The sequence below is a fragment of the Euleptes europaea genome, chromosome 2 (genome assembly GCF_029931775.1).
Source record: "Euleptes europaea isolate rEulEur1 chromosome 2, rEulEur1.hap1, whole genome shotgun sequence".
Taxonomy (NCBI): Eukaryota; Metazoa; Chordata; class Lepidosauria; order Squamata; family Sphaerodactylidae; genus Euleptes; species Euleptes europaea.
In genome coordinates this window covers 70,729,310-70,751,835 of record NC_079313.1, presented here as the reverse complement: position 1 = coordinate 70,751,835, position 22,526 = coordinate 70,729,310, and the positions used below count along the sequence as shown (strand labels likewise).

Genomic DNA, 22,526 nt, shown 5'->3' with positions numbered 1-22,526 from the left:
ACATCTGCCCCTCCAGAAATCAAGTACGTAAGAGTTTGAACAGATGGATTTCTCCCCCTCCTTTTCTTCCTTTAACTGACTTAGTTGCTCTCAGTATTCCCTGCATCCTAGAGCACATTCAGGCTTCATTAAGTCATGTCTAGGTTTCCCCCCTTCTAGTTAATGTACAGCACCATCATTTTGCACATATGGAGAATTCCCCGAGTGTGGTGAAATCCAGGTAGCCCAGTTACACTGTTTTTATGATCATCAGATTCCAGTCACTTTACTATTCGAAGGACTGCTGATTATCCAGTCCCTGACATGTAAGGTGATTCCAGCCAACTATCTGTATGACTTCAACTTAACATGTAAATGGTATTTCCTTAAATGGCTATGCTACCATCTGAGTCCAGTTTCTCTCCCATCTCCAGGTACAGACTCTTCCCCAGAGAGTCCTTTTGATTCTCCCTACCAATGATTTTCAGCTAATAACTTCATTTATAATGTGCTGTGATTTTTTAAAACTATAAAGCATCTAGTACTTGTTTTTTCTTTGTGACAGGAGGAGGCTTCACCTTACTCTCTACTTGACATTTGCTTGAATTATCTGACTGCTGACTTAGAGAAGTTTTGTACGGAAAGGCACGATGGGACATTGTGTTTGCAAGAGCCTGGAATATTTCCCCAGGAGGTGGCTGACCGATTGCTGCGGACAATGGCATTTAATGGTATAACGATACTTCTGGGGAGAATTTGTTATAGGGATTCTATTTAAAGTAAGAAAAGAGAAGTGGGGGACCCACAAGGAGTTACAGGGGGCATCTCATTTTCCCTTCCCCCACTATTTCCCTTCCCTAGAAGCCCCTTTAGCCCCTCCCTTTTCCTTGTTTCCTTAATTCCCATCCACAAACCTTTTATATGTCCCCCCCAATCTTCAGCTACATTTATTATTTCATTTATACCCGCCTTTCTCCACAGTGGAGACCCAAAGCAGCTTACCTCATTCGTCTCCATTTTATCCTCACAACAGTGAGGTGAGGTTGATTAGGCTGAGTGTGTGTGACAGGCCCAAAGTCACCCACTGAGCTTCCATGGCAGAGTGGTGATTCAACTCTGGGTCTCCCAGATCCTAGTCTGAACTTTAACCACTATACCACTACTACTATTGAGGCTACTATTGAACAATAGCAAGCAGCCGGCTTGGGTGAGTCATGCAAGTCACATGGTGACACGTTGCCTGGCAGTTGCTGCTGGCCCTGGCGAGGCCAAAACAGCCCTGGAAAAGGCCCTGTTCCTTCCCCTTGTCTTTTACTGACAGACACCAATGCCTGAAAGCTGGCAATATGGTGTAGTGGCCTAGCGATGACTACCACAGGCATTTGTTTCTTAAAACTGCAGGTGCTACTTCTGTTATTTGGGTGGGATTGACTCCCCCATTTTTTTTTTTTAAGATTTCACATTTGTCTGCAAACCTACAGCTTTTCTCAGGTTTGTAGAAAGACCTGTCTTGTCCTCCCATGGCTCCAGTCTCTGGATATATCCATGAATGGGTCCATGTTGAACATTAGATATATTGCTATCCATTTGAATTGTTTCTTGGTAGTGCCTTTTATTACTCCACCGTGCAATGTGATTCTATGCAATTGGAGTTCCGTGGCTTCTTTTGTTAGGCAAATGGGACAAAACCAGAATTGTTCTTCAACAGAAATAAATAAAAATGGTTTCTGGTTATGGGAACTACAGTGCACTTATACACTGATACTCATACATAATGACCCTACAAAATGCTGGTGGTGTTAATCATTTCCACAGAAAAAAGCCCTGGGCAGTGCCTAGCTGAGACCATGTGTCAGTTTGGAGGGAGTTATGGTAGCACTGATATGGGGGGGATAGGTATCAGTGCTGGAGTGAAGGCCATTACTGGCACCCAGCTGGATCCTATATGCCTCAGCTTCTTCACAGCAAAAGGCTGGGGCACTGTTGCAGTTCCCCAGTACCACGAAGCCCAGAATAAAGAAGGCCTCAGAATTAAGAGTGCAGGTTATTCTTTTTCCTTCTGCTGTGGAAAACCCTTCCTTCTACCCACAAGGGTGGAATTCCTCAGCTGTGCTATCTTCTTCCTATTGTTGTTTCCAGTTTTAAAATAATATCTATGATAGATCTGTTACTTCTCTTTCTACAGGACTGTTGAATGAGGCAACCGTGGGCATTTTTCGAGGCAACCAGATGCGCTTGAAAAGAGCTTGTATCCGCAAAGCAAAAATATCTGCCGTGGCTTTTCGGAAAGCGTTCTGCCACCATAAGCTGGTGGAGCTTGATGCTACGGGAGTGAACGCAGACATTACCATCACAGACATCATCAGCGGACTTGGCAGCAATAAGTGGATCCAGCAAAACCTCCAATGCCTTGTGCTGAACTCACTAACTCTTTCACTGGAAGATCCCTATGAAAGGTGCTTCAGTCAGTTGACTGGTCTTCGTGCTTTGAGCATTACCAATGTCCTCTTTTACAATGAAGATCTTGCTGACGTGGCTTCGCTTCCGAGATTAGAAAGCTTGGATATCTCCAACACCTCAGTCACTGACATAACTGCACTACTTGCCTGCAAGGATCGCCTCAAGTCTCTTACCATGCACCACCTGAAATGCTTGAAAATGACAACCACTCAGATTCTGGATGTCATACGAGAGTTGAAATACCTGAACCATCTTGACATTTCAGATGATAAGCAGTTCACTTCCGATATTGCACTACGCTTGTTAGAACAGAAAGACATCTTACCCAATCTTGTATCGTTGGACATTTCAGGCAGAAAGCACGTTACTGATGAAGCTGTAGAAGCATTTGTTCAACAGCGGCCGTCCATGCAGTTTGTGGGGCTCTTGGCAACAGATGCCGGCTACTCACTATTTCTTACAGGAGAGGGAAACTTAAAGGTTGGTATCTTTGGGGATTTTTGTTTTTGGGACACGTACCTGATATGGTAATTCTGAAATGAGTTTTGAAGGTCCGTGTGCAAAGCTTAAAATTCTGTTTGATGATAAGTGGATCACTTCTGATGATGGAAAGTGGTAAGGTTAGACACTGTCAGGTTTCTGAAGACCGTTAAAGGACCTGCTGTCTCAGTAATTCCATCATTTTCACTTTGAATATAGAAATTTTTCAGATTGAATGTGGGGGGATGTGGGGCAGGTAAATGACCCACTTCCGTTTGTGGAGCCAGTCTGGAGGAAAGTCCCAGTATGTTCACTCTGTCCTTCTTTCCATACTGTCTTATGACAAGTCAAGCCATTACATTTTGCTGTCTTCCAGATTGCACCCCTGATCTGGTTTTTCCCCATCTCCGGGGTGACTCTGATGATAGCACAATCATAGCGATTGTTCCACACTGTCTGTTCTTTTGTGGAACTTCTCTGTTGTGTGTGTCATGTTTTTGTTTACAGACTATTCAGTTTTTGGTGGTTCTTTTATATTGGGGGGTGTCTTTTTTGTACTTGCAGTGGAGCAATGGAGAAGTTGAAGCCCCCATTGGTCCTCATTGGCTCATGCAGTTACCACCCCCAAAGCCTGCCAGTAAATTGTACTTTGCCGGCCTGTCTGTCTTTTTGAATAGTTACCTGCTTCCCCACATTAGATTGGTTGTTTTGATTTTCTGCCCTTATTTCCCTTTTTGAATTACAGACAGTAGCTAAAGAATTCAACATAGCTATGACTATGGCCAATTGCAGGGCTAAGGGAATATTGCTTTGGAGGGTTATTGTTGAGGGTCTTCAAAGCACTTTTACACTGGTCCTATTCTATTCATCAATAAAGAATGTTGCTGTGTGTCACGAGAATTTTTAACATTGCATATTATTATCATATTGAGTATTATTAGTTTGTGTTAAGAAAAACCAATTTATAGATCTATAGCCTATATTAACCTACAACTTAAAACCCCACATGGGAACCTGACTTTTAGCTGACCTTAGCTCTAATCAGGACTCTGACCTAAAGGGTCGTAAGTACTTGCCTTTTCAGTAATTAATCACCCTATATACATCGGATATCCCAAAATTTATGCAAGGTTATTAAAACAGACAACAAATTATCTGTTCACTAAGGGAGTAACTGTTTTCAGAACATTGACTGATGGGCTTGACAGGCTGATATCAGAGCGACACAGGAAAATTATTATGGAACACTGGATCCTCTAAACAAACTATAGCCATGATTTGTGAAAACTAATATCCTAAGGAATTTAAAAGGAGGGGGCACTTATCGGGACCCTTCTCATGGTCTAAACACATATAAGGCTAACCCAAAACCCCAGTTCTTTGTCCTTCCTAGGAGAGAAAGAGATCACCTCTGTCTCCCTGTGGAATGACCTCAGAGCGCTCTGATACATGTTATTGTTAGTGTGTCAGTCTTTAGTGGGTCTGCTACCTTTTATATTTGTCTGTTTGCTGAATTATTCTTGCTTTTTCTGCCTGCTCTATATGTTTGCTTAAAAACTTAAATAAATCTGTGACCAATATATGCTCAAAGTGGTGTGTGTTAAAATGTTGTGTTGAGAGAGAGTGGACCCTCCCTACCTTATTACTTTCTCTGGGAAAGCTCTGGTGAGTAGGCTGACAGAGAAACCCATTCTACACCAAGAACCAGGAAGGAGGCAAAGAAAAAATTCTTGCCACACTGTGTTTATGCTCCATTTATTGTAACTGTGTACCAATTTTGTTCACAAATAGTGGGTGTGTGGGGAAACTGTACACCATACAGGCACCTGTCTTGGCTCCCCCACTGGGGGCTTGTCAGACTACAGGCTCCTCACTGCCAGCTCAGCTCACCCGCCCTCAAGGGGCTTGTTGGGCTACTGGCTCCTCACTGCCACTTCGGCTCACCCACCCACACTGCACACAGAATTTGAAAATGGTGCCCAGGTGCAGTGCTCAAATGTGCTCTAGGGGATGTAGTATGAGGTAGCAAAGCAATGATTGGCTGCTTGTTTTGGGCCTTCTAATTGGCCATGAAGGTTCGTTCAGTGCATGTGCAGTCTAATGCTGGGATGTTGGCACACCATTTAAAAAAACTGGCAACGTGGGTGGAGCACTGAAAAATGGCACAGGTATTTCAGACTGGCCACTAACCAAAATCAAGCTGTTTTAGAAAAAAAGATGTTGGGAGAAAACAGGTTTCAGAAAAAGCAGGGGGGAAATGTAATAAAACCAGGACAACAAGGGATTGCTAACAAAGTTGTGTGGAAATTAGGAAAAAACTGATGACAATGGGAAATGAAAAAGGAACATTAAGGCTGTCTTGAAGATGTTACAGTCTTTCATTGGCCATTTCTTAATTTACCGTATCCTTTTTTCCACAGCCTCTTTCATTCTAGTTTTCAGTTAGTTGCTTAACAGACGTCTGAGCCATTGGGTCTTCTTGATGTGAATGTTGTATGTCTTTAATTATTGAAAGAGATATATTTCTGTAAACTTTTTCTTTCTTGGTAAGCTGAGCAAAGGGGCCCATTGGGACCTAATGGTGAGGTATTAGTATAGTAATAAAATTCTGTGCTTGGCAGGGGTGGGGGTGGGGTCTGCAAACCCATCAGTTTTTCTGAGATGTTTCCTCTCAAGGGCATCAAACTCTGCCCCTCCGCTTGCTCTTCGAACTTTCCTGAGTTAATAATAAAAATAATGTAAAAAACCCCCTAAGACAGTGATGGCGAACCTTTTAGAGACCAAGTGCCCAAACTGCAACCAAAAACCCACTTATTTATCGCCGAGTGCCAATGCGGCAATTTAACCTGAATACCACCCCCAGAGGGGGCCCAGAGGGAGAGGCTAGGGTTGCCAAGTTCCTCTTCACCATGAGTGGGAGGTTTTTGGGGTGGCACCTGAGGAGGGCGGGGTTTGGGGAAGGACTTCAGTGCCATAGAGTCCAATTGCCAAAGTGGCAATTTTTTCCAGGGGAACTGATCTCTATTGGTTGGAGATCACTTGTAATAGCAGGAGATCTCCAGCTAGTACCTGGAGATTGGCAACCAGTTCCTTAGTGTTTTCTCTCTACATATCAAGACAAATGGAAAGGTGTTTGAAGGATGGCTTGTGGGCACTTCAAAGGTGGAATAGGACTGAGCACCCCTCCGCCCGCACAGACCCAGAGGGCGCTGGAGAAGCCGCTGGAGGGAAAGAAGGAAGGAAGGAAAGAAGGGAAGGGAGAAGGAAAGGGAAGGAAGGGAGGGAGAGAAAGAAAGAAAAAGAGAGAGAAAGGGAGAAGGAAATGGAGCAAGGGAGAGAAAGAAAAGTAGGGAAAGAAAAGGAGACAAAAAGAAAGAGGCCATTTATGCATGGGAGGTTTTGCCTTGAATTTGCCACTCAGTGGGGCGTGGCAGCGGCGGCAGGCTTGTGAGAGGCGAGCAGGGTAGGGCAGAGGACGCCTCCTTCGCACCCACCGGCCAGCCACGCCCCTCCACCCGCACAGAGGGCGCCGGAGAAGCTGCCGGCCATGCCGAGTGTGGGCGCTCGGCTTCTGTTCCCCGCTCTCCCACCCACCTGGCCGGCCACGCATGCTCCAGTGGCAGCAATGGCGGCAGCTTCTGTGGGAGAGTCCGGGGGCCACCGCCAATGATGTCGGAGGTTCCCCACCCCTGGGCTACAGCCTCCCACATCCGGGGCAGGGCAGAGCCGGAAAGGCCAGCGGCTTGGAGGAACCACGCGTGCCGGCAGAGAGGGCTACGAGTGCCGGAAGTGGCACCCGTGCCATAGGTTCGCCAACACGGCCCTAAGAAATCAGTGTGAGGACTTTTAAAGGGGAAATTAACCCTGATGCTTATATGTTGTTTATCTTTCACTTTTATGACAAAAACTCTAAGTGATTTTTAAGATTGGAACTTTAAAGGCATTTTTGTGATTTTTCTGGAACACCTTCAAACAGGAAAACCTGGGTGCTTACAGATGGCATTATCGTGCCCCCTTAGGTTACATCTTATGAGAGGCTGATCCTGGCTAGTGAAAAAGAATGCCTCTGTCCAGTTATACAGTGCCTCTCATCTTTTCCTCTGGTATATAAAATACATTGTATTGTTCTTAAAAGCCTCAGTAACACAGCAAGGAAAGTAAGCTAATGTTTATAACGGCTCTGTTGCTTTGTCACTCTTACAACCCTTTGCCAAGGAGCATAGCAGTGAGAAGTGGGTGTTTGAGTTTGTACTTGAAAGGGAGAAAAATAATTTTCTGCCGAGCAAGAAGGGGTAGACCTGTGAAAAGGAGATTACATACCTAAAGGTATGTTCTTCTGCAGCAGTCCTTTGTAAACCAGCACTCTAGGTGGTTTATTTGCATTGCTGAACTATTGTTCCTTCATTTGAATAGATGCTAGAGTGGTGTCAGTCTTATAGATTATATGCAATACTGAATGGCAGATCTAATTTATATGAAGGTAAGAATGATTGGCAAGGTAAGTTTTGGGGGAAGTTAAACATGCGAAGCCTTTGGGTTGCATAAAATTTCCAGTTTTGTCTCTCTTGCATCAGCAATGGCAACAAAAAACGATCTCCTTCTGCCTTTGTTGTGAGCACTTATATTTTTGTTTGTTTGGTTGTTGAAGGTATCAGGAGAAGCAAATGAAACTCAGATTTCCGAAGCTCTGAAGCGTTACAGCGAGCGAGCCTTCTTTGTGAGGGAGGCACTCTTTCATCTCTTCAGCCTTACTCATGTCATGGAAAAAACCAAGCCAGAAATTCTAAAGGTAAAACAATTTAAGCAACGATATACCAGCTTTGCAAGCATCATTGTGTTAATGTAATCCAAGGCTATGAAACCCGAGATAAAATGGAATGAAATGTGCACACATGATCAGAATAACCTCACATTCAAGTTTGGAAGGGGCAGGCGAGGGAGGAGAAAGAAAGGAGGATACAAAAAGTGTAGGTAATCAGTTCAGACAAAATGGGCATACTCCATCCATAGGATTATGCTAACTTTTGAAGTGAGAAGTGTCTTTAAATGTTCCCTTATTTTTAACAATAACAGGAGAGAAGTAATTCATAGTGGGTAGCCGTGTTAGTCTGTTTGCAGTAGTCGAAAAGGGTAAGAGTCCAGTAGCACCTTAAAGACTAACAAAAATATTTTCTGGTAGGGTATGAGCTTTCGTGAGCCACAGCTCACTTCTTCAGATACAGCTAGAATGTGAATCCATCGGTCTTTAAGTAGAGGAACAGTATGTAAATGTGAATAGCAGGCTTGATGGGATTAGGTGTGATATGCAGAAGAGTCTGTGATATCCAGGGGAGAGATGGGTTTGGAGAAATCAGCATTGGTAATGGGCCATGAATGCAAGGTCTTTATTCAGCCCAGGTAAATGCATTGACTTTAGTTTGAATAGCAACTGTAATCCAGCAGTTTCTCTTTCCAATCTCCCTTTAAAATTCCTTTGTAAGAGAACTGCTACTCTTAAATCTGCAACATTGGATTCACATTCTAGCTGTATCTGAAGAAGTGAGCTGTGGCTCACGAAAGCGCATACCCTACCAGAAAATATTTTTGTTAGTCTTTAAGGAGAGAAGTAATAAACAATTAAAAATGAAATTAAAGACAGCAAAATGATTATCTTTCTGGTGATAGAAAGTTATTTGGAAGAGGCTATTGTAATCCTAATCTGAAGGGCAGAGGAAGAATGTGGTGTAAAAGTTTGCTACAGAAAGAAATAACCCCTCCCATCCTCCTCCATTTTGAAGCACCTGCTGCCTTTGGGTAGCTTGGAGATTTGAAGTAATGCGAACTCAAATGTCTAATAGCCTACTCATTTATCCCGATTGGTGAAATGGGTCTAACAGTGGGCTGAACTGCATGTGAGAGCAGCAAACTCGTGTGTCTTTGAATGCTTCCTGTGAAACCTCAGTGAAGTGGTCGCAGGGGCAGAGAGCCTGTACTCTTTTCCCTAAATTTCTTCATACCCCAACTAATATTGGATGAATGTAGCCTTAGAAGAGAAGTATAGTCAGTCTGAATGACATGGCCTCTAATCAGGGGAGGAAAAGACTGATCTGTTCATCTGTGTCCTGGAAATTGTGTGTGTAAGAGAGAGAGAAACTGAGGTCTACTTATAGCTAGTTCACAGGTTCTTGGGGAGGATAAGCTGACCAGGACTGCCTTGGACCAAAGATCCCTTTGTGCCCCCCCCTTCAGAGGATACCTAAGGTGCATTCCTGCTGATCTCATTGGCACCATGTCCAGTTCCCAGAGCAACCTGGGAACCCTTGGAATTTTGTACATATAGCTTCCCTCCTTCCTTGGCAGCTCTGAAGTTGACTTTGCTAAGGATTTTGTGGCGGAATTTGACTATGTGATTTTTTTTTTTTAAAGTAAGACCAGATTATGATTTGGTCTGTGTTTTTTGTTTTTCCCCTCCAGCTGGTAGTTATCGGGATGAGAAATCACCCCCTCAATTTGCCGGTGCAGTTAGCAGCGAGTGCCTGTGTATTTAACTTGACCAAACAGGAGCTGGCTCTAGGAATGCCTGTTAGGCTCCTGGCAGATGTCACTCACTTGCTCCTTAAAGCCATGGAGCACTTTCCTAACCACCAACAGGTAAGCCCTTTTTTTCTTTTCAAGGCAAAGTGTTGAAACATTTCAGAGTGCTGAAACTGTCATCATTCTTTCTAAAAATGCAAAACATCTTTCCCATGAAGTTGTTTAGAAGAGGTGAGGTTTACTGACTTCTGTAGATGAATAGACGGCTATTAAAACTAACTGCAAAGAACAGGAGTGAGTAAATTGTTTGGGAACAGCTATCTCAAATAAAGTATTTTGAGCCTAGTGATTTCAGCTTTCTTTCAAAGTTACATATTTGGACTTAATCTGTTTTTGTGAGTGCGGTCCATATCAGCCCACAGTGAATCTGCTATACTGCTGTAAAACTGGCTTTACCATAAAACACTGGTAAGTTCATCTGCAAATGCAGAAATTCCAGCACCATTTGCTTTATACAGCACCATTTCTATCTACATCCCCTTCTGTCAAGATAGTGGTTATTTTGTGACAATGTCTGGCTGATGTGATAATGTATTGTGAAGGTCTGTACTATCCTTCATAGGACGTTTTGGAGGACATTGATTCATAGGGTCGCCATGAGTTGGGAGCAACTTGACGGCACTTACACACACATACTATCCTTCTACCCTACTCTGGTTTGTTGTCTTTCATTCCAAAGCAAATAACTTTGCAAATGACAAAAGCAAATCTTAAAAGGAATTATTGTGGATCTTGATCGCATAGGGATGCAAGGATGCTGCCTTATAAGATACAGATGAGATAATTGGTTTATGTAGGCTAGCATTGCCTACTTAGACTGGCCATGGTTGTTTAAGGTCCCCTGGCTTTTCCAGCCCTGCTACCTGGAATCCCGTTTAATTAAACATGCCATGGAATCTGGAACTTTCTGAATGCAAAGCAGATGCTCCATAACTCTGTTTTGGCCCTTCCCCGAGCTGTGGCTTGTTAGATTTCTGCTGCAAAAGGCAATGCTGTGCAAGCAGTGTTTTGTGCTGAACTCCATTTCTCTTTTTTACAGCTGCAAAAGAACTGCCTTCTGTCATTGTGCAGTGACAGGATACTTCAGGATGTTCCATTTAACAGGTGAGTTTCTCCTGAGTTAGGGAGAGAGTTTCGAGTTGTTTCATGTGTTACTATGTAATGATTTGCAATCTACTTATATCTTATTAGGAAAAGAACAGATTTTAATTGGCTTTTCCGGAGCAAATTATGACCTTAAGTAATTGTTATAGTTTAATGCTTGGTAGCTTATACAGTATGGTCATGAAATAAGTGTGCATTTATCAGATCCACATGTATGCCAGAGTGTTATGGGTCATTTTCTTTTTATCTATTTCCCCCAGTTTATATCATTGCTGATTTTAAAAACCCTGCTTCTAGAAAAGCAGTCGCTTTGACATAACAGCAGAATTTAGACCAAATGGCTGTGGATTTCATAGAGTAGTGGGAGTGGTAAGAAAGAGGTGTTTCACCAAACTGTTTGCCCAGAGTAACACATTTCTTTTAAGTGCTGGTGGTAACAAGTCGGAGAGCAGCCATTTTGCTCATTATCAGTGCCTGTTGACAGTACAGTACAGTTCTGTTTATGGGAAAATAAATGAATTGCTTCTATATTTTTTTTACTCCCAACGTGATATGGCACTTGGTGTTTCAGTTCCCTCCAGATCATTGTGAATTTTCTGTTGCCTTTCAGATTTGAAGCAGCCAAGCTCGTCATGCAGTGGCTGTGTAACCATGAGGATCAGAATATGCAGAGGATGGCAGTGGCTATCATCTCCATTCTTGCTGCAAAGGTGTGAGGTTTTAGATTTCTCCACTGTGATGTTTCTATCCTCTGTGAGTCCCAGGGCCCACCCAGCAGTAATCCAATCCTTTTGTCTCTTTTGCTTACAGCTTTCCACAGAGCAAACGGCTCAACTTGGTGCAGAGCTCTTCATTGTTAGGGTAAGCTGAGTGCAGCCACCTCTTTAAAATTGGTTGAAATATTGCCTGCTGTAACATTTACTCATTTTTTTCCGTTTATTACAGTTGACACCACTTTCTTAAAAAAATATGGAAAGATGAGAAGTTTAGGTGTTTGTACTATTGAGTTTTTGCTAGTACCTCAGTGAATCTAACAGCCATACTCATTTAGTTTTATTTTGGTTTTTTGGGGAAAACCTTCCATCGTCTTTCTTTGAACTTTGCCTATGGTCGTAAGTTCTAATGCAGTGGTTCCCAACCTTTTTTTGCCCATGCCTCACCTAAAATCCTGATGTCCCCCCTGTGACATATAATTCTTAGCGGGCTTTCCCCATCTCCATTGTCACCAGCTGACCGCCGTGTACATTCTGATTTTAATTTTTAAAATGTCTATGTCACAATATATATTTATATACTGTATATGAGGCCCCTAGAACCATAAGAAGTGCAAAAAATCCACTGTTAATAACTCATTCTCGAATTGCCCCCCTTAAAAATCAAATTGCCTCCCTGTGGGGCGCGTGCCCCACGTTGGGAACCACTGCTCTAATGGGTGTGTTGCCATTTGTGCCTTTGAAAGCTTTATCTCCTTTGTTTATTAATCATAATGTTTGAAAAAGAGCAAAGTGCTTTTTAATGTTTACAGGGTGGTGCTAACAGTGTGATATTAGAAGGACTGATAGTGCAGTGTGCAAAAGTTGATTGGTGTGGCAAAAAATGCAGCCTGTGAATCAGTGACCTCACTGTCTATCTCACTTGCAACATGGCATGTCTTTGCCAGATCTGGGAACCATATAAATATCATGGAGCTGGCATTCATACATACCATCTTCTAATTTGGTGGAAGACTTGGCCTTCTGGTTGTGTCACAAAAAGGCCACATCTAGAACACCGATTGTAATCGATCTCCCTAGTATGTATTCAATGTTATGCCATAACAAACTCTAGGACTGATCATTCCAGAGGGGGTAGCCCTATTTGTTTAGACCCAGATCTGCCCAAATGGTATATAAAAGCAGGAAGGCGCAGTCCAGTTTTTGGATCAAAGGGGCTGAAGAGTGAGGAGAGCTGTTTTTACCCCCTGTAGCCTTTTACCCCCAGTTGCTTTTATCCATCTGTGCTTCAATACTAGCCCATGTAGGAGAGATGTGTCAACAGGACAGAGAGGTTGTGTGGTGCCAAACTGTGGGCAGGGGGAAGGAGTCTTGCACACCCACTTGTATGGCCCTTTTGGTCTAAAAACCTGGAGCCCTAACACACACAATCACACTCACGATTTATATGTGATTGCGGTAGCCCTGAGTTGAACTGAAAGTGTCTGTCTCCACCACGTGTAGTTTGAGCCGCAAATAGCTGAGACTTGAAACAGCTGCGTAGTTCATCAAGGCATCTTTGGTTTCTCAATTTTCAGCAACTACTTCAAATTGTGAAGCAAAAAACAAATCAGAATGTAGTGGATACTACTCTCAAGTTTACACTGAGCGCACTTTGGAATCTCACTGATGAGTCTCCAACCACATGTCGGCACTTTATTGAAAACCAAGGGCTGGAACTCTTCATGAAAGTCTTGGAGGTAAGAACAGAAGACTATCTGCAAGGATTTGCTCAGCTGTCCTGCTGCCTACAAAGTCCAACATCCACATGTAGACTCTGTATGTTACAAATCTGGTGGGGAAGACATGCATGGACAGCACAAAAGAAGGCTGTGCTCACAGTAGACACACTTTGCTTTTACAGAAAAAGAGCAGTGGGTGAGGTCCTATAGGCAGACCAAAGAAGTAGTTATGGGGAGAAATTTAACTCACTGGAAGTAAAGTAGGCTTCTGCTGAGCCTAATCCCACCAACCCACATACATGCATGCCCCCCCCCAAAAAAAAAAACACTTTTTGGTGGTGTGGAGGACTCGGGGACCTCAACCACTCTGCCATACAAACCGCCACAAGGAGGGGACAGAAGTTTGGGCTAACTCTGTATTCTTTGATGCTAGTACTGCTGCTTCTTGAAAGACCTTCTAGAAGATTCATTCCCCCCCCCCATTACAATGGCCTAGGGTCATTTGGTTGGTGCTAATCAATGGTATTATGTGCTTCGTGTTCTGATATTCTGGAAAGAGCCTTTGAGAAAGCAGTTACTCCCAAGCAGCATCCTCAATGATGGAGAAGGTGACCCTCCCCACCCATTGTAATCCTTGCACTTACTCTTTCCCCTGTAAAAATCCTCATTCCCTCTCTTTCCTCCCCAGTCCTTACCCACATAGCTAAAACGATTATGTGGGGCAGAGGAATGGGCTTAGATGAAGTTTGCTCTTTGCTCTGCTCCTCAGTCCTTCCTTAGCTGTTTCCCCACCAGAATTGTATTTAGATTTAAAATTAGCCAGTTATCCATTTTCTGCAGAGAATTTTCACAGGTCCCCTCTTGGAGTATAAAAATATTTATGAAGTTTATTGTCACATATTTCTTTCTACTTACAGTCTTTTCCAACAGAATCTTCTATCCAGCAGAAAGTTCTTGGCCTTCTGGTAAGATGGACACAATAATACACTCTTTTCTCTGGGAATGTCAACGTTGCTTATTCGCCCTGTAGAAATAAATGGGAGTCTAGTGACTCCTAATAAGATTTTATTCCAGCATAACTTTTTATGGGCTAGAGCCCTCTCACCTTCTCTTTGACACTGCAGGGGAGAAATTACTTAAGAAGGTGGAGAGTACATTTTGAGTGCACTCCGGCAAACACTGGCTGCTTGTTTCAGTTTTATTATACAGCAACAGTATTGGGATGTCAGAGGAATCCTGCTGGAGGAATCCTGCTGGAGAAGGCAAGAGTCCATTTAGTGCTGCCCCCTTTTCCCAGCAATGGCTCTGGGAAGCCCCCAAGCTGGGCATTTTTATGGTGGGCATGGTATTGAGAACATAAGAAGGGCCTGCTTGGTCAGACCAGTAGGCCATCTAGTCCAGCATACTGTTTCACACAGTGGCCGAGCAGTTTTATTGAATTTATTTTATTTATATCCTGCCCTTTCCCAACCAGGTCAGGCTCAGGGCAGCTTCCAACAAAATACATACACATGAAGCTTCCTTATATTGAGTCAGACCCTTGGTCCACCAAAGTCAGTATTGTCTACTCAGACCGGCAGCGGCTCTCCAGGGTCTCAGGTGGAGGTCTATTCACATCACCTTCTTGCCTAGTCCCTTTAACTGGAGATGCCAGGGATTGAACCTGGGACCTTCTGTGTGCCAAGCAGATGCTCTACCACTGAGCCACAGCCCCTCCCCAATATAATGTAAGTTAACAATATAATGTAAGTTAAAACATACAATATAAAAAGTTAAAAGATGTCACTCTAAATTATAAACCTACTATATATACACCCCGGAGGGCCAAAACAAAAGAATGTTAGAGGCCAAGGCCCTCCACTGCTGCTGCCTCCCAGCAGAGAGATTTGCTGTCTCTGTAGATGGGAGGATCCCTTCAGTCAATATGGCTAGTACTCTCCTCCATGAATCTGCTAACCCCCTTTTAAAGCTATCTATTTCCAGTCCTCTTTTCTAATACTCCTTAGTAATCTCTGGTTTTCTTTTCACCGCCTTCCTCAAGTGGGTACTTGACTGAATCTACTGTGACCATTGGTGATTGCAGAGACCTTTCTGGAGAAATTACATGCTTAACTCTGCAACAACATTTGGAATATGTGCATGTAAGAGTGGGCTAATCCTTGTTTCATCTAGAAAGCATATTTTGAAATGAAACCAGTTTGGCACTCAGCAGTGCTCCAACCTTAATATGTAGAGCAAGCGTTATCAGTCACAGAGGCTCTTCTTTTTTTATGCACAGCTGCTTGTTCATATTGAAGCCTCTCTCTCTCTCTCTCTCTCTCTCTCTCTCTCTCTCTCTCTCTCTCTCTCTCTCTCTCCCCTCCCTCTCTCTCTCTCTCCCCTCCCTCTCTCTCTCTCTCCCCTCCCTCTCTCTCTCTCTCCCCTCCCTCTCTCTCTCTCTCCCCTCCCTCTCTCTCTCTCTCCCCTCCCTCTCCCTCCCTCTCCCTCCCTCTCTTTTTTGCAGAACAACATAGCAGAGGTGAAAGAGCTCCATTCGGAGCTCATGTGGAAGGACTTCATAGACCACATTAGCAAGCTCTTGCACAGTGTTGAGGTGGAGGTCAGCTACTTTGCAGCTGGGATTATCGCTCACTTGATATCACGAGGAGAACAAGCCTGGACGTTGAGTCGCAACCAGAGAACTTCACTCCTAGAACAGCTGGTACAGATGTGACTGGAAATGCTGTCTGGTATTGCTCTGGAACAGTGTTAATGTGGCTAGTAACGTCTCTCATTTCCTTGTTTTGCAGCATTCTGCTATTTTAAAATGGCCTACACCAGAATGTGAAATGGTGGCATACAGGTAATTATAGCCTTGATGTGAAGCTTGAGAAAACACAAACTTCCCTTCCTGTTTAATTTGCTATGAATGATACTGCTTCTGGCTGCAATGTGCCAGAAAGAGGAACCACAATGCGAAGTAACCAAAACAGTGAATGCAAAAGCACATACTGTGAATGTGAGAATATGACAAGTCACTTATATTATAGACTTCCTTTGTTCTTCGTACAAGAATTTTTCTTCGTCACATTACCAAAAACAATAACCCTAAATACAGAGATTCAAATTACAGAAATTCTTGCATACAGATACATGAATCCGGCTGTACTCCTGTTTTCATATAGAACTTTTTCAATATATCGATAAATTCAACGACAGTCCTTTATAGAGACCGAACAAGCCTTCAGCTGAAAACCTTCACAGAACTCTCAGTAACTTGTAAAGCTAGGTTATCTTCAGGGTTCCTGTATGCTTCTATAATCAGCATAAAAGTTTTTAACAACTGGCAAGTTAAAGTTCTCATAAAATGCAGAAGGGAGCTGCATTGGGTCTCCATTGGGAAGAAAGACAAGAGTATAAATGAAGTAAACAATAATGACCTCGATGGACCAGTGGTCTGATTCAGTGTAAGGCAGCGTCATGTGTTCATATGTCATGAACCACTACTGGATATTGCTTATAATTTAACTAGTGATGAGTTGTAGGTTTCCTCTCTCCTTTGCTTTCTTCCCATTTCTTTGTATTTTTATTTACTTCATTTATATCCTCTTTTCTACCCAATGGGGACCAAAAGCTGCTTACCATCCTCCATTTTTACTTTCACAGCAACCCTCTGAAGTCAGTTAGGCTACGAGCTTATGACTGGCCCAAGGTCACCTAACAATCCTCCATGGCAGAGTGGGGATTTGAACCTGGGTCTCATCTAACTTTTCCTTTAAAAAAAATCACTTTGGTGCACTTGGCACCAACAAGAGTACCACATATTCCCAGCAGTATCTCACTCAATCTCCCCTGTTAAACTAGCAGCTTTTAGACCTCAGAACCTCCGGGGCCATTTGGGGACTACTTAGCCTTACTACCATTGTCACCTGCAAGATTGATATTAACAAAGTTGAAATTAACTTAGGGCACCTCATGAGACAGGATACATGTTTGGACCTCTCTTTCTGAAAGCTGCTTTAAAGCAGCCTCAGAACTTTGCGAGTTGGAGCAGGGGAATGAGGGGGAGAGGTTAACATAAGAACATAAGAAGAAAAGCCCTGCTGGATCAGACCTGCAGTCTGTTCACACAGTGGCCAACCAGGTTTTTAACCCTTCTGAAAAAAATCATGTTCTTAGTCGTCCACCCTCAGCTACTTTGTATTGTCTCAGAAAAAAAGATGTGGGCAACCCTCTCCCCACACTGTGCTGAAATGTTTAGGTTCCTCAAGACTGCTTTTGGTTTACAAAAATCTATACAGAGAAAGGTACATGTGGCAATATGTTGTAGCTGAAGACTTCTATGTGTTACTTTTGGAGTTTACTTCCCCCCTCCCCATGTGTTTGAGCACAAATTGTTTGAGCTACAAGAGAAATGCAGAGGAGGGGGGCACAGTAATGCAGCTATACCAAGGCAGAGCATGCTCTCTCTTGCCCGCCCTCTTTTTTTATCTGTGGGTAGCATAAAATACAATGAGGATGTTGTAAATAAAATGTGTTAAGGGCGTGTTTTCCTTGATAGTACGGATAAGTTGACACCTTTTTAAGCAAAACATAAAGGTGTTTTCTTTGAATTGTTCTGATTACGCCAGCAGCAATCCTGATGCTTTTCCTCCAAAGCCAGTGTTGGAGGTTCAAAACGAAGAGATTGGTAGGTTAGATAGAGGTGGTGGTGAATCTGTAAAGAGGAACTCTTGGAGGTTAACTGGTGATATCGTGGGCTCTGGTTTGCAATAAAGAATTGCATGTCAAATTAGTAGTAAACAGAGGCAGGTGGGAACTCGTTATGGCTAACCTTTTTTCACAAGTTACATAGATCTCTGGCTAATTGGACAAGGTAGGCTTATGTTGTAGCTAAGGTGTAAAAATATCTAAGTGATTGATCCAACTTTTATTCTCCTCGATAGGTCATTCAATCCTTTTTTCCCATTGCTGGGCTGCTTCATGACTCCAGGGGTACAGCTATGGGCGGTATGGGCGATGCAGCACGTCTGCAGCAAAAACCGTATGTACTGAGACAGAAATCTGCATTTATAACAGCACTTTTCTGGTGTAGTTGGACTGAATAAATACTCCAGATAAATTCTAGCGAGGTTTAGCTCTCCTCCTGGTTAAAAAGTGTTTTATCTAAAGAAAACAGTGAGTTAAATGTTGTGGTGGGGTGCCTTCAAATCAGATAGCCTCTGGCAGTTTTATTAGAGGTGAAATGCAAAATTGACGACATTATAGAGAAACACAACTACTGGGTCAGTCTGTCCTGGAAGTAATTTACTGTTTTGTAAGTTTTAATTGCATCCCAGAATGATCCTCCACCATGCTCATACACCCTGTGTATAACAGCATTACTGTACTAGCAGTTTTACTGTCAGTTCCTTTTCTGAAGCTCCCTAGCATGAAACATGTGGTCACTCAGCCACTTCTGCTGTAGTGCTGAGACTTGCTCTGCCACTGCCTGAATGTGGGGGTGCTGAAGGAACAGTTTCTACTCCTAAAGCATGTAATTAGTGTCTGCAGATGCCAAGTGAGTGTAGTGGTTAAGAGCAGTGGCTTGGAGCAGTGGACTCTGATCTGGAGAACCAGGTTTGATTCCCCACTCCTCCACATGAGCGGCGGAGGCTAATCTGGTGAACTGGATTTGTTTCCTCACTCCTACTCATGAAGCCAGCTGGGTGACCTTAGGCTAGTCACACTCTCTTAGCCCCACCTGCCTCACAGGGTGTCTGTTGTGGGGAGGGGAAGATGTTTGTAAGCTGGTTTGATTCTTCCTTAAGCAGGAGAGAAAGTCAGCATATAAAAACCAACTCCTCTTCTTCTCCTTAGTGATAGCTTTGCATATGCCACTTCTGCAGATAAGGAAACGGTATGGAGGAGAACTGGGGTCTACTTGCTGCAACTTTGCTAAATGCGAAAAAGAATAGAATCAAGCAACTAATCTAAAGACATGGAGTCTAATTGGATTTCTCTCCCCCCCCCCTTCTCATTTTAGCTGCCAGGTACTGCAGCATGTTAATTGAAGAAGGTGGACTGCACCATTTATACAACATCAAGGAAAACAGCCAGACAGATCCAGATGTTCAACGAATTGCTATCTCTATTTTAGATAGCTTAGAAAAACATATTTTGCGGCATGGGCGGCCACCTCCTTGTAGAAAACAGTCAGAAAAATAGCAAATAGGCATGTAATTTGTCCTCTATTAATCCCTTGCAAAGAATCTCTAGTTGGAATGACTTCTGTTCCAGTGATCACCATTAAATCTTTTGCCGGAATGAAAGCAGATACAATGCACAGCTGGCAAATGCTGTCTTTAATGGCCTTTAAGGGTTTTCATGAGGATCTAGGATGCATTCCTAAACTGATCATGTCTAGAGAATCACTGCTGGCTGAGAAAGGTGGAAGATTGTACAGTTCAAATGCCCATTCAAAATGAAACCTCTAAGAATTTGTGAATTGAGGTACAGAAAGTTATTTCTGCTTGCTTCATCCATAACTGTGTTTAAATAGATCAGTTCACCCACTCAGTATTTGAATAGAACTGTTTGTGCTTGTAAAGTCAACACTATTCAGCTTACGGCCATGTCATGTGTTCACACATTAAAACACAACAGTTTATGAGTAAGGTGACCAGGGATGTTTTGTTCCTCCAGAGATCTTTTAAAGCCCATATAGAGCCTTTAGAGTCGTCTCATGTTTCCCATCCTTTATCTAAGCAGGAGCGTCTGAGTTTTGAATCAACACCTTATCTTCCCTGATATGCAAAGGAAAGAATCTGCTTGTAGGAAGAAACATAGGTTGTTCTGTAGGAGCCCCAGGCATGGGAGGGAAAGGAATTAATTACAGGTGAAAAAGAAAACATAAGTGCTGTTACCCTTGTTAAAGTTAAATCTATGCTGAACAGAAGAATGAGGCAAATGGAGGAGCTGTCCACCAAAAACAGTGGCTGAAGTGGGTCGAATTTCCTCACCCACTGGGAATGTTTGAGACCAAGGGTATCTGATCACCTTATTTATGAAAGACTACTGATTGCTTTGCTGTGTCCTGTAAATACTTTGTCAGTATTTGTGCAGTGAACTTCATGTGCAAAGCACCATGCTACAAAATCTCACCCAACATATTATGTAAAGTCTGGTGTAAATTACATTGTTGTGTGGAGTATTAAAGTTTTGCATAAAACTTCCCATGGTTTAAAAACCTCCTCTGAAGTTAATCTGTGAAGTGTTATCGATGAATGTTTTGTGGAACCAAATGGAGATAGCACCAGGACACAGAAGCTTAGTATAAAGGAGAGCTGACGAAACAAATGGCAATTTCAGTTAAGCTTTTTATTTCTCAAGTATTGCTCTTCAATTTGCTTCACAAATGGAAAAAGAATCCAAGATCTTTTTCAATATAATGTATGGGGAGTAGCCTAATCACAGAGGGGGGAAAAACACATTCCTGTGCACAACATCATGTATCCAGACATATGCAGAGCTGCTTGAGATTTTCATTTCCACAAAAGTAGCAAAGTATGAATTCAGCCAGAAAATGAATGGTTCTGGAAACAGAGACCTCCAGTGGGTGTGGGCAGCCTTGCTACTTTTTAAAAACACTGTTGTATTGCATTAGTTGATGGGGGAAGAGCACATGCAGTGAACTGAATATTTCAGCCACTGGCCACAATAACAACAAATGAACAAAAACTAAAATATCACTACCAATAGCAAACTAAGAGAAACAAGTTTTCATGCAAGTTTCCTTGACAGCGAATCACATCCGTATTAATAATACTGGACCTGGTTTTATCAAATTGCAGACAAGGAGACCCATTAGTCTTCAGGCACAAAACTAACACATTTGTTGTGGTAAGCGTTTCTATGAGCCGCCGTGAATTGTTTAGCTCACAAGATGTATTTTTGCTGCAACAGACATGCAAAACAATCTGTTGTTTGGATGTAATTTTAATAGATGCACAGCTGTTGGATCCTTACCAGGTGGTTTTTTTTCTTGAAAATGGGCCAGGAAGAGTTTCTGTGTAAGATAAGAGTAGGCAACTCTGGTGGGACCTTGAGACATAAGGGAGAGATCAAAAGCCTATTAAAGCAGTTTGGAATCAGAACAGTAGAGAGCTTTGTTAATCTAGTACAAAATAAATCATTGAATATCATTGTTAAAATTGATGTATTTGGACAGCTGAAACTATGAAGGTATCTTTAGAGCCTTGAATTTCCACTAAGTCAAGTTCAAGGCTCTAAAGGTACCTAGGGGCTGTGGCTCAGTGGCAGAGCATCTGCTTGGCATGCCGAAGGTCCCAGGTTCAATCCCCGGCATCTCCAGTTAAAGGGACTAGGCAAGTAGGTGATGTGAAAGACCTCTGCCTGAGGCCCTGGAGAGCTGCTGCCGGTCTGAGTAGACAATACTGACTTTGATGGACCAGGGGTCTGATTCAGTAGAAGGCAGCTTCAGCCCTATCTTGTGTTTGTTTTTATTCTGAGGTTTGGCAGACCATAAATCCAACTATACCAGATATCTAAAAACTCACATTGTTAAATGAACTTATGTAATAAAGCCAGGAATGTTTAAGCTGTTTTTGACTGATTGCTCTAATACACATAATTTAGGTAAACCTTCATCCAGCCCTTGTAGTATGTCAGAATAATTCTGAAACCTGGAGAGAACTGAACATTGTCTACTCTAAGAAGAAGCCAAATATACTGTGTGAGTAGACTAAAGCCACAAAAAGTAAGTGCTATTGAACTCTGTGCGACTTTATTTCAAGTAACCACTCTTTCTTTAAACATATCTAAAATATTTATATCTACAAGTAACTCACCCAAACAGTATAGCAGGAGTAATGATAGCTACAGCACAGAAAATGAGCATAAGCCAAAAATGGCAGAGACCCGGGTAGGTAAAAAGGTCTTTATTTTAATGCACAAAGGTTACTGGCAGTATAAAGAAAATTTGATGGAGGAGGCACTAAAGTGGTACCATCTCACCTCATTAGATGGGGGCACATGGAGCAGAGCCTCTGAAGAAAATATCTTGGGCAGGGTCATATGGGAGCATGTGGTCCTTAAAATACCCTGGTTCCAGGCCATTTATTAGTTCATTTATTGAGAGCCAGCGTGGTGTAGTGGTTAAGAACGGTGGTGTGGAGTGGTGGAGTCTGATCTGGAGAATCGGGTTTGATTCCCCACTCCTACACAGGAAGGGTGACCTTGGGCAAGTCATTCTCAGCCTCACCTACCTCACAGGGTGTCTGTTGTGGGGAGGGGAAGGGAAGGTGATTGTAAGCCGGTTTGATTCTCCCTTAAGTGGCAGAGAAAGTCGACATATAAAAACCAACTCTTCTTCAAAAGTAAGAAGGAACACTTGAAATGAGCAGGCTACCAGTGAAACGCTTTCAAATCTGTTGAGCTACATCCCCCATATTTTGGACTGGTCAGCAATCTTGCTGCTTCATTCGGAGCTAATTTAAGTTCCTCAACAGTTTTCAGA

At 42.8% G+C, this 22,526-nt stretch overlaps 1 protein-coding gene across 1 annotated transcript; it reads left to right on the top strand.

Annotated features, from left to right (window-relative positions):
• The first annotated feature begins 549 nt into the window (after window positions 1-549).
• On the top strand, window positions 550-19,839 carry LOC130473023 (protein zyg-11 homolog B). The gene is made up of 13 exons (XM_056844539.1): window positions 550-710; window positions 2,165-2,919; window positions 7,568-7,708; window positions 9,373-9,549; window positions 10,532-10,596; window positions 11,207-11,306; window positions 11,407-11,457; window positions 12,887-13,048; window positions 13,948-13,995; window positions 15,534-15,731; window positions 15,820-15,872; window positions 17,956-18,053; window positions 19,035-19,839. Exons 1-13 carry the CDS (start codon window positions 698-700, stop codon window positions 19,214-19,216), a joined length of 2,043 nt encoding a protein of 680 aa, XP_056700517.1. The 5' UTR covers window positions 550-697; the 3' UTR covers window positions 19,217-19,839.
• The last annotated feature ends 2,687 nt before the right edge of the window (window positions 19,840-22,526 follow it).